The sequence below is a fragment of the Alosa sapidissima genome, chromosome 17, assembly GCF_018492685.1.
Source record: "Alosa sapidissima isolate fAloSap1 chromosome 17, fAloSap1.pri, whole genome shotgun sequence".
Classification (NCBI taxonomy): domain Eukaryota; kingdom Metazoa; phylum Chordata; class Actinopteri; order Clupeiformes; family Clupeidae; genus Alosa; species Alosa sapidissima.
This window is the reverse complement of record NC_055973.1, coordinates 3,041,775-3,054,274: the sequence shown is the minus strand read 5'-3', so window position 1 is coordinate 3,054,274 and position 12,500 is coordinate 3,041,775. Positions and strand designations below refer to the sequence as shown.

General features: G+C 44.4%; 1 protein-coding gene across 1 annotated transcript in view; it reads right to left on the bottom strand.

Moving 5' to 3' along the window:
* LOC121688173 (piezo-type mechanosensitive ion channel component 2) overlaps positions 1-12,500 on the bottom strand; it is a 121,588-nt gene that overhangs the window by 56,776 nt on the left and 52,312 nt on the right. Inside the window, exon 5 of the mRNA XM_042067603.1 lies at positions 2,527-2,686. Coding sequence (XP_041923537.1) covers positions 2,527-2,686 — 160 coding nt within the window. The remainder of the gene's footprint in view (positions 1-2,526; positions 2,687-12,500) is intronic.

The window sequence follows — 12,500 nt, the reverse complement described above, 5'->3', positions numbered from 1 at the left end:
GAGAGAGAGCGGGAAAAGTGAGACTGGACTGGACAGAGTGACGAAGCGATGTGCTGTCAATCGGGATCAATCCAGCCATTGTTCCAGCGTAGCCACCACTACATGAGTCACATCAGGGCAAGCCGCCACAGAGGCAGCCGGGGCTCAAAGGTCACCCAGTCGGCACTGATGTAAGGAACATGGGGGTGTCTCTGAGCTCACATCACACTACCAATCCCAACCCCCGCCCCACAAAAAGAGAAAAAAAGTGAGCATGCTGTCCTCTCCCTATCCTCCATCTTCCACAGAACTGAACCCACATAACTCTTCCACTGTGACCTTTTCACTCATGGCATTGCAGAGGAACAGAACATCCTTATTCAAGGGGAGGAGATGGGGAGGAGGGAAAAAAACATAATAATCCCTTCGGTTTGTGCTGTCCTTTGAACTTGAGAAGTCTCTGAAGAGAAGCGGGTTTTCGTTTAGTCTAATAAAAACGTTTTATAACGAGGTCTCCCTTTGCACTGGTGTGCTTTTGTACACGTTTCCAGCTCTCTCCGACCAGGAATGCACTGCACCATAATTGTGGATGCGGGGGTAATGCAATAGGGAACCAAGGCACAAATAAGGCAGTAATTATTTTGATAGGAACTAGCAGATCTTAAATCGAATCAAAATATAAAGTTCAGGGTCAGCTCTTAGACCAAATCAATACTCTGAAAATATTTTTGTTCCTTTAACATGCACGGAACATGCATAATACTTTGGGGGCTGCTTAACTCTCCGTCAACTTCCCTGGGCCAGAGAGAAGGAATTTAATCTAAATGCTCAAAAGAGACGGAAACACTACCCTGATCTGCCATGGTTATCTAACACCCCCAGGCTTCATCGACCAAGTGGGGGGTGATTGTAGAATTAGAGTCCAATTGCTAGGACAAACGTTTACTGCCCTCGCCCGAGGAGTCAAAAACAGTCTCCCTTCTAGTGCAGTAAACGTCTATCTTTTAAACAGGTCAAGTTGTTCAGGGGTTTGGCCCTGGCTCATAAAAGCGGACAACCTGGAGATAAATACTTTGGAGCTGTGTAATGACAAGAGGCCTTGCAACCTGTGCTTCAGATCATGAGGCTGTTTCTAGAACATCAGCTTTTTATTTTTTTTTGGAGAATTTTTTTCTGGATCAACCCAACTATCAATTTCATCTTTTCGGCCCCGTCTCTCAGATTTTTTCTTGTTTTTTTTAAACCACGTTCCCTGCATCTCTCTCTCTCTCTCTCTCTCTTTCTGTCTCTCTACCTTTTATATGGTCCCGCTCAGGGTTGCCAGATTGAAGACAAAACCAACCCGAGAGGTGTCTACCAGTCTTCCAAACAGACAGGCTGGTTGGTTCGAGCCCAATGGTAGTCTGATTGTCCTCCTGGGACGACTCCAGCGAGCGCTGCTATTTGCGTCCATCCTGGCACGAGAGCAACGAGAACAAAAACGATGCTGCGAATCGCAGACCTGGGAGAAATCACGCACAAAATGATCTCCCCCTGGTATTCATCCAGACAGTAATGTGCTCCACTTATTATCCTCGATGGAGCAACAGGGTCGTAATTTACGGCCGAGCCAGCGATGGAACACCTGGAGGAGGAGGAGGAGGAGGGGAGAAGGCCTCCCACTGCAGCAGGGGATAACAGATTGCAGTGTTCTGGCCCCTCTCTCTCGCCCTGCGATGGACCACTGAAGGCATGCGGAGTGAGAAAGTGATAGAGCGATAGAGTAATAGAGCAGAGGATAAGATGGGTTGACAGATAAAAGTCGGCGGATGAATGATAGAGGACTAACATGCATCCCCTTCCACACTTGGACCAAAGACCGCTGTGTTTCTTGGATGTACAGTAAGACTGCCTGGACTCTGGGTTGTGGGAATGTAGGTAGACCTCTTAGCAAATCTTTTCTGCACTCATAAACTGTACCCCTGTCTGTATACGGTGTACTCTCTGTAGACGGTCTTCGCATTACGGGAGCTTGACTACATTGAAAGAATGTGCAGGTTGAAGAAGCAAACATTAACCTCTTTAACCTCAAATAAAACCATTCACTACAGAACATGGCAGGAGACTACTGTCAGTCAGTTGATTTGTGGACATGCAGCTCTTGTAAGTAGAGTTTGAACTGGTCTCTGACCCAGACAACAGTGATGTAGCACAATACTCATGTTTCAGCATATCAATGATTCTGGTGGTGATTTTGGTGATTCTAGTGTTGATATTTCAGCTTGACAGCCAATCACTCAAACCACAGCTTTCCCCATCAGTTTTCTTTTCATTGCACATACAAATCAGATTGCTAGAGCACTGTCAAGAGACCTTCACTGAATTTGGATTTGAATGTGAGGCCATGAAACAGCAGCAGCATCTGAGAAACGGTTGGCCCAGTTACAACTCTCGAACCCGGATATCACTTTGGATCTGAAAACATCTGCTGAATCCCACTCCCTTTAAAATCACAGACCTCAGCTTTAATGTCACTACTGTACTGACCACAGAAGCGTCCACACTCACCTGTTTGCCAGCCTCCGTGAAGTCAGTGTTGTGTTGCGGGTCCTTCACTGGTGGCCTCTCCAGGCTGCGGCAGAGGAGCCAGGTGACCAGGCTGGCCACGAACATGCCGATGTCGGGGATGAACACACGGATCCCATTCCCCGCATCCGCCCCTCGCACACTGAAACCCAAAAAGACATGTCAATCTCTTTTCACCTTTATTAGGAGCAGCATAGTAAAGAGCAGTAATTAATATCAAGTCTTATGCCAAGAAATTACAGCGCTACAGAGGAGTAATAAAAAGAACAGGGTTTTAAAAAGAGTTTTAACAGAACTATAACATCATTTTTTAATTAAACTTTATGAGTAAACTGGCATGATGATCCAACTTTTTTTGCATTTCATGGATCACAGCATTTTAGAGTTATCATTAAAATGGTTACTGTACATTTTGTTCCCCATAAATATTTCTTGGTGATTTTTTATTCTGAGCCAATTACAAGACCCCCACAATTCTAATATTCCCATTGACTGTACTTCTTACTCTTCGAAAGCTATTTAAAAGGACTCATTTAAATTAGGCATTTTAGTCTATAAGAATGGAAATAGTTTAACAGCCTAAAGAGCACAGTATGTCCTGTCCATACATTACACCCCAGAAAAACAACGCTAGCTTCATCTCCACCCACTCTCATAAAAAAAGCTTAGCCCTTATTAAATTGCATAAATATTGTCATTAACCAGAGAACCCATAAATGTTTTTTTCTAAATGCCCTTAGAGGAAAATGAACAGCTGAGATGAAATGGTCGTTCACGCTAAAGTGCTTTTTAGTAGTGCAACAATGTGCTGCAGTGCCTCTTTCTTAACCCAAAGAGAAAAGAACAGAAAAAAGGAGAAAGAGAGCGCACAGAAACACTCTGTTCCACAATAAAGGGCTGTGATTCCCAGTGTCCTCCTTGAAAGCGTCGAGCCGTCTGGTTCTCATTTCCGTGAGCTAGTGAGCTGTGGCCCTCACCACCCTCCCCAGCACGCCTGTCCCCTCTCTCTCTCTACCCCCCTCTCTTTAATTCACACACTTCTTCTACCTCTATCTCTCTGTCCCTTATGAAGCCTGTGGACGCAGTCATAAGGACAAGCTTCTCTTAAACCCTAACTGCCGTTCCACCACTCTGCCTGAAACACAGTATTGGACCAGCTTCACGCTTGCTCCATTCACAATCATACCTCCTCTGCCAGTGGTAAAGAGACCCTCGTTTTCACATCTTTAAAGGTTTACGCATGCCAAGGCAGTTACCATTCTGCTACATTAAAGCTGAACACTCTCTCCCCGCCTGCCCAAAAAACAAAAGCAGCCAGCTCTCAGGGGAGCATGTGGGAGCTTGGTAATACCCTGAACAAGCTCTGTAAAGGCTGAATGCCTGTTGAGTCAGAGAGAGATGTGTGGTCTGAAACAACAATCAGAGATCATCTCCGAACATCCCTCTGTGAGAACAGGAAAAGGTTTATGGGAGGGACACCCATAAAAAGACTCCATTGATGTTATCAGATTGCATGCTACATTATGTCATTAGATTACCCAGGTATAAAGTCGAGTATTATGCAGCAGTAATACATTTAATCAGTCTTTATGCTTAACTGGCTTCTTCATCTGAGATAAATGCAAGTCCAGGTCTATTGCTAGCAATACTGTACGCAAACAATGACAAATCCCTCATCTTCTACAAATACACAGAACCGGAAATCAGAGCTTTTACGATCCTGTTTTTGCTTTGACATCAGTGCGTGTTAATCCTAAACAAATGTTTGGATTCACACAGAGCTCGCTCAGCATGCCACCTCACTTTTCAAAGATGGCCCCCGCGTGTCTGTCCCAGGACACAGCTGCTTTTGAAGTAAGGCAATATTTGCTGCGTAAAATTTAATAAGCGGCAGACGGCGCTAGAAAAACACGTTGCAGGGGCATTCCGATTGGCCCGCGAAACAACACGGGTTCCTCGGTAATGAAGTGCTTGCCTGTGTCCAAACAGTTTGCACTATTGGCTTTTAAAGGCTCTTTCATCTAGGGCAAGCTCATAAAGAGAAAACTGTGAGCTGGCAAAAAAGTGGGGTGCTCGCACATGGCACTGATTTCTGGGTCCGAGAGACGGCACTGTTACGGAATAACTGTCTTTACGCTGTAAACATGGAATTAAAGGGCTGGCAATCAAAGGGCTCGGTAGTCATCACACCTAAAATGAGAAGGCTGAATTTACAGATCATTTAAAAAAAGAAAAAAAGAAACAAAAAACATGGAGGCTGGGTCTGGGTGGGGTATGGATTTACACAGACATTGTACCTGAATAAGACTTATGTAAGTACAAGGAATTTGCTTTAGGCCAAAACGCGGGAGGGTAGAGAATAGCAAAAACGGAGGGAGAGAGAGTGCAAGTATTCATTAACGCCACAGTTGAAACAAGATGGCAGTGAGTGCATTGGCTGCTGCCGCCTGGCTTTGATAAGGTTGTAAGCATAGAGCGTGCGAGGGATAGATTGTGGGGAGGAGGGTGCCCAGTAGGGGACACATAGCCGGCTGGTGAGGCCGATGCGTTATCAATCGAGCTTAAGAGCGGCCGGCACAGACACTCTCCAGGGTGCGAGGCACGATTCCAGCACTCAAATACCAGAAAACTGGAGGGGAATCGGCTGCTTCCAGTCAGGCCAAGGCGGAGTTGTTAAAATAAACTAAAAAAACGAACAGGAATAACAAACTTAAGGTATAGGTTTCAACCTACATTCCGGGATTTCAACAAAAACGGTCACTTGCGCATTTGATATGACCTGTGAAACGGGCCTTTGACATAAAATTAAATATTTCAGGTACACCTAGGAAAGCGAAATAGTCATATTATTGTTCTGTACTGACCAGACAAATAGAGTAAATGAGATATTCATGTAGATAATCATGCTAATATATACTGTGTTTTATGCTTTATATATGGATGTATGTATGTACTATATATATAATGTATACTATTCATACTAATACGCCACATCTTTGTTCAGAAAACACCACCTAAGCCAGCACAAACAGATATTGTTACTCTTGAAAAGCTGAATTCACGTGTCTTGATTGTGCTTGCAAAACCCTCTGGTTTGGCTTCCATTCATGATCTGTTCTGTGAACATGAACTAAACGTGGGTCAATTTCCTCCTCATTTGCTGTGCTTGTGAGCACATTTCCACCATCAAACAGACCACACTCCCCATTTGTGTTAATTAAGCATTCCAACCAAGGCATGTATGTGTGTATGTGTGTGTGTGTGTGTATGTGTGTGTGTGTGTGTGTGTGTGCACATACCAAATGCATGTCAGAGTCCCCCACCTGTGTCCTCCCTCATCATGTGTGTTTGCTATTAGTCCACATGCCTCCACATAGAGGGCCAGGAGAGAATAAACACATAACAGCAGGTTTTGATGCGGTCAGGCTCACTACGTGTGGCACTGAAGGCCTCACTAAATGCATTTCAAAGGTCCAGCTGGAGGTCTGTCGGCCAGTGTAATTGGATCATGCCTCTCTGAGAACCTCTGATGAGGAAGACCTGTCGTGATCATAATGAGGCCACTCAACCTATTCAGACATCTGTGCTCAGTATTTTATTACTTATTTTAGTGATGTTTTAAGAAAAAGAAATATCAAGCTGATCTCTTCTTCATCATTATTAAGAAATGATGAAAATGACCAGTATTGTTAATGAGTAGATTTGTGCATTTTACTGTAAAGAGAGAACATACTAAAAACAAGCATAGATTTGTGCATAGTTTCAGGAATCAACAACAAATTAGGAAGAAATACATGAGATTTTCTTCCCAATTAAGACCCCGTTGATGTGCATTTGTGGTAAATTATAGTTTCATGGTAAAATAAGATGAATATATCTTTATTTTCATGACTGTGAAGGAATCTTTTTACTGGTGAACTGGAATGTCTTTAGATGGGTGCCGCCTGTACAGAACCTTTTGCAAGTGAGAAATGAATCAGGTCAGAAAGGTTAGGCTGAATATCAAGAATGGACCACCTACAGCACCATTGGTGCTGCTTCTGGATTCGTGGAATTTCAACACAAACAGATAGCATGTCAGCAAGCACGGCATCTACACGGGAGGGATTTGATTTACATATGGCAAGGGTGTTCCTCCATAAAAAGGTTCACTTTAGTGGCCAGGCCAGCACACTGAGGAGTTGCCATCCCTGATGGCATTGCCCCAGCATGGTGCCCACAGAGTTCTCCTTCAGGCTAATGCCCGTCTTGGGACGTGAAAAAAAAACATGTTGGCTTTAGCCATCGCTTCATTTCTGAAAGTGTTAGTCCAGAACCCATCAGTCAAAAGCAGATATTGCTCTTGGGGCATTTTAAGCATCTTGGGTAAGTTTAAAAACAGCACTCACTGATGCACTTATTCCTATTGTACTCTACCTTTTTTAAATTGTCCTAGATTTGTTGAGAGAATTGCTTTAAAAAGCTTAAACTGTTTACCATGTTGTTAGTCGCTTTGGCTAAAAATGTGTCAGCCAAATGTAATGTAAAGTATCCGGGAGCACAACATACATTAATATTTTCAAATATACATATTTTTACATAGTTATACATAGTTTTTTTTTCTTTTCTGTAACTTCAATGTGGCTATTGCTAACTGTAGATACATTATCTATTTCAATTATGTTCACAGTCAGTCTTGGTCTCGTTCAAGAGAAAACCCTAAGAGTCTGATCCCCAGGAAGTCTGCCACCAGGCTTAAAAAAGACTGCTCAGGATCCACCGTTACAGGACCACTGATTGAATCTGACAGTCACTCATATCTACGTCTCCTTAAACAACTCAACGCTGCTGTAATTGCATTCATAAAAATGATTTCTGGATTATGGACATCAGCAGAGGATAAATTATCGATGATGTCGGACTCCTTTCCCTGCAGTCGTTTTAGAAATCTGGTGCCACATTACACTACTAAACCACGGCTAATAGGACAATTCTTATAGGCTGACAGACACTCTGCAATTGTCGACTTAGGGAACCGAAGGGCCAGACAAGCATTGGCTGTCAACAGCATGATAAACAAGTTAAGGATAATTATCCAGCAGTGGGACGGTCAAACAGCTGCATTGGAGCAACAGTCTCTGTGGGCATGGGCTGGTTTTTGGTTTTCACGCGATGCAGGAATAAGAGAGTTTCTGGGAGTTACTGAGACCTCCATTGGGAGCCTGTGAGCAGCATTATGCTTGCTCAATTTACACTCGCTCATTTGGCCTGCCCAGCGCATTCATCCTGAGCCATGTGCCGGAGAGATTAGGCGTACGGTACAGTTTATCAGGCCGCTCGGCTGTCTGGGAAGCAAGCTCACGCTGAGCTCTACCTCCGCTACACAAGAAGGCATGCGCCTGAAATAGGTACAGTAGATCTCAGATGCCAGTGCATGACATGGAATGCAAGGCTGGCTACAGAGTGCAAGGATTGGAGGATTTTTTTGCAAGAGGGTAACATTTGCTAGTGTTAGATTGGTCAGAGTTACTGTGAGATTGCCATGACAGAAGAGAACCAGTTCGAAAACACTTTTTACATTTTCAATGTAATTTAAGAGTTTGCATGCAACATGGTTCAGCCATACCATACATGTATGTGTTTGCTATTGTCCCACATGCCTAAACAAAGAAGGCCAAGAGAGAATAAAGACATCACAGCAGGTTTTGATGCCGTCAAGCTCGCTATTTGTGTCACTGAAGGCCAACCAGCTCGAAATTTTTTTTTTATTTAAGTGCAAATAAAGAGATTGTACATTAGTGTTTAGTTTCTATAACAGTCACATGTTCAGAAAAAGTATATATAAGTATAAGTACATATACTTTTTTGATCCCGTGAGGGAAATTTGGTCTCTGCATTTAACCCAATCAGTGAATTAGTGAAACACAAACAGCACACAGTGAACACACGGTGAGGTGAAGCACACACTAATCCCGGCGCAGTGAGCTGCCTGCTACAATGGCGGCGCTCGGGGAGCAGTGAGGGGTTAGGTGCCTTGCTCAAGGGCACTTCAGCCGCAGCCCACTGGTCGGGGCTCGAACCGGCAACCCTCCGGTTACAAGTCCAGAGTGCTAACCAGTGGGCCACGGCTTCCCCACGGCTGCCCCACAAAGGTAAGTTCTGAGTGTGAGTAGTCCAAGTTCTGTGGCTACAGCTAATTAGACCAAGAGCTACTACACATGTAATAGGCTGTAGTCATGCTGATTAACATGATAGCTCCTGCCCTGCACAGTGTTTGTGTAGGATTCACTTGCCACAGGATTGGTGAGGGGAACCGATGCCAGCTATGCATTTTCAGCACAAACAAATCAACCACTTCCCTTTTAATCCCCGATGAAGATGTCCTTACCAGGCAATTACTCCTCCGCAAGCGTCCTCAGAACACGGCGGCCATGGCGATTGCGGCCTAATTGTTTGTACAGCAAACATGCGCAGAGGCCCAGAGGCGCGTGGCATGCTGCCTGGGCAACGATGAACCCGGCCAAAGCCCACCAGGCACTGCCCCTCGCCAAGAGCAACACGAGAGCACAGTGGCACGATTCAGGCCCCCGCCTCAGCCGTGGGCCCCGAGAGCCGGCCGGCTTCGGCCCCTGCATGCGAAACCATCTCCCCCGAGCTTTTGCTGCCCCGGTTTCATCAGATTACAGAAAAACATTAGCAATTAATTTTGTGTGACCCCCATACTGAAATGGGGAACACATGTGCGAATTAATGTGAGAGAATTTTGGTTTTGTGCAAGTGCTGTCTAATGCATGAGGTCACCGAGTGGATATAGCTAATTAGCTACTGTACACTGTGAGAAAAAAGAGTTTAGGTTCACAGAGAGACCACAACAGGTTTGTTGAGCCTCCCTTTTGTACCAAGCAATTTACAGCAATTATTGGGTCATGGGAAGCCCTCTCAATTCTGATGAAGGTTTGGTCCTACAAAGAATTTATTTTTGTCTTTGTTTTGAAAAGTTCTTGCTATACTATAGTATGGCATAATTTTCTATGTTTGGTAGTAGAAGCCAAAAGCCAATCAAAATTGCAGGTTTTTACAGGGTGAAAAATATATGAGTGGGATATTTGTTTTTGGAAATGTTCTTTCCCTGTCATATAAATTAAGTGAAATACATGTACTGCACTGGGAATTACCCTGACCATTTGAAAAGCAAGCACTATAAAACACTCCATGGAAATATGGGCAGTCAGAAAAAAAACAGATAAAGCTAAACAATACAGTCGTTTTTTTTAAAAACAATGCTGGGAAACCTAATACGATAACACCATATCAAGTCTAGCCACTGTGTATAGGCACAGATCTATATCAAATGAGATAGAGGAGACCACACATGGTATATATAGACAGCATACTGGGACTTTGCCTCAGCCAGTCAGTGGAAGTACAGAAAACATTTGTTTTTCTGCCATGATTAAAACAAGCCACTATGGGCACCAAGGGTCTCTAAAATACACAAAGATAGCATGTAATTGCCTATACTGTTGCTTCCTGAGGCATTCACACAACATTCTTATGAACAGCAATTATACTGAGAATCACAGAAGTATTTCCCAAGGGAACATAAAGACGATTTACATTCTGGGACCCCTACTGCTAACCACGTACTAAAGCTTTCCACTGTAAATAGAACAACAACTAACCAGTAATGGTACATAAAGGTACAATAAACACTATGATGCAAAAGCCACTTTTCGTTTTGTTGCATAACAACAATGAACTGTTGCCAAGGGTAATATTCCGGCTGAGGCTCCAAAGCAAATTAATCCTACAATCACGGAGGGGCAAACTATTCAATTATAAATAAAAGAAAAAAATACACATCTTGGCAAACGTTACTGTCATGTATCAAATTTCACATAAAACATAACATTTTTAATTACAGCTTTTAATGAATTCATTGTTACACCAACGCATCTTGATAACTATAACCAGGCTTTGCAGGAGAGGTGAGATGCATTCTGGGTAGCTATGGCACACATCAACAGGGCTGAGAGGGAGGGGGGTACCTGAGTTACATAAACATATCCTCCCCCTTCCCACCTCGCCGCCGCTGGACACACCGGTCACGTGCCTCAGCAGCGAGACGACGAGATGTGCACCTTCGTATTTCACGGCCGGTGCTAAATTACAGGTGTGTGTCTGTCGACGCCGCCGGCCTGCCTGCCTCCCGTCCTGAGCTCCTGAGTCACACGGCTGAGCCTCAGCCTGAGCAGCTGTGGTCTGATGCGTTGTCTAAAGTAGCGGCGTCTCGCTGGCTTCCCCCGAGGCCCACAGGGCTATGAGTCACCTCTGCTGGGAGTGTGTCAGTGAGTTTTATGGGACTGATCAGATGCGTTTGTAACAGTGATTTATACAGCATTGCTATCATTAATCATTATGTCTTTATAAAGTTAGTTGTTCTATTGAATATCAATGTTTGCCTTGGAAGATGTTTTGAACAGCTTTGTGGAGGGAGTCTGTGAAATATCAGCATGCTGACTTAGACAGACACTGAAGAAATGTTATTTCTGCATGGTCCTCTCCTGCTTTACAGAAAATACACGCGGAATCCAACTGCACACATACACAGAAGATATACACCCCCCCAAGCCCATGCATCTTCATCAAAGTTGTAACTCTGTGTGTGTGTGTGTGTGTGTGTATGTCTGTAAATGTGCATCTGTGCATGTGTGTGTGTGTGTGTGTGTGTGTGTGTGTGTGTATGTGTTATTGTGTGTATGTGTGTGTGTGTGTAAATGGAGTGCATCAGTCAGCAGGCTACCCAGTGGCGACAGACTCTCCCGCCTGAGTCACTTACTGCCATTCATCACAAACTGTCACCTGCCCCACTGTCTGGGACAGACTGCAGCAGCGTCAATGCGAGACGCCGGCCAAAGCAGCTGCTTCTTCAGCAACAGACAGGAGACGGGGGAGAGGAGGACAGAGACGATCACTGATAGATGATTAACTTACTAACTATATTACTAACCTTAGAAACTGGGAAGAAGGGAAGAGAGCAGAGTGGAGAGAGGAGGAGAGAAGTGAAGAAGGGAGAGGAGGGAGGAGGGGAGAGGACAGGAGAGAGAGGAGGAGAGCAGAGGAGGGGAGAGGAGAGAATGACTGTCCCAGACTGTCTTGGTGTCTCAGAGCGAGACGCCGGGCAGCACAGCTGCCATCACTGACTAAAGACAGAGAGACAGACGTCTGCTGCATCAGCAACAAACAGGAGACAGGGGAGAGGGGGGCAGAGACGGTGTCACTGTCAGATTATTCACTTTATTAACTATATTATCGGAACGTCACCTATTACCGACCGTCCCGTATGTCCAACCTCTTACGTGTATGTATCACTTAATATTCATTTCTACACAAACCAAGACGGCGGATTCATAAAGAAACGCAAGCACCCACACCATAAGAGTATCTAAATTAGCTATATACCAAAAATTACATTTTACATAGAGCTGTAAACAGTGTTGTAAGGCTGCGTGTACAAATCCGCTTGGAGCTCTAGTGGAATTTTGATTTGCGACGAGAATTCTCGATCTAACCGTTGGCGTGCCGTGAGAAAGGTCAGAAATAAGCGACCCAACAGGCCAGCACTAACCTGCTGTGGTAAACAAAATCTGATATTTCAGGCAGTAAAAGCCCCCGTAAGAACCAAACCAGATTTTGAAGTATTAAAAAACATTGTTGTTTTAGAATTTTCGAACAAAAGGGCCAGTAATTGGTGTTTTTACGATAGTAACCCTAGAAACTGAGAAGAAGAGAACAGAGGAGAGAGGAGGGGAGAATGGAATAAAGGAGAGGAGAGGAGATAAGAGGAGAAAGGACAGAGGGGAGAGAAGAGGAGGAGAGGAGAAGAGAGGAAAGCAGAGGAGGGGAGAGGAGAGAATGTATCCTGGACTGTCTTGGTGCTTCAGACACCCAGGCAGCTGCCATCACTGATGTCACTG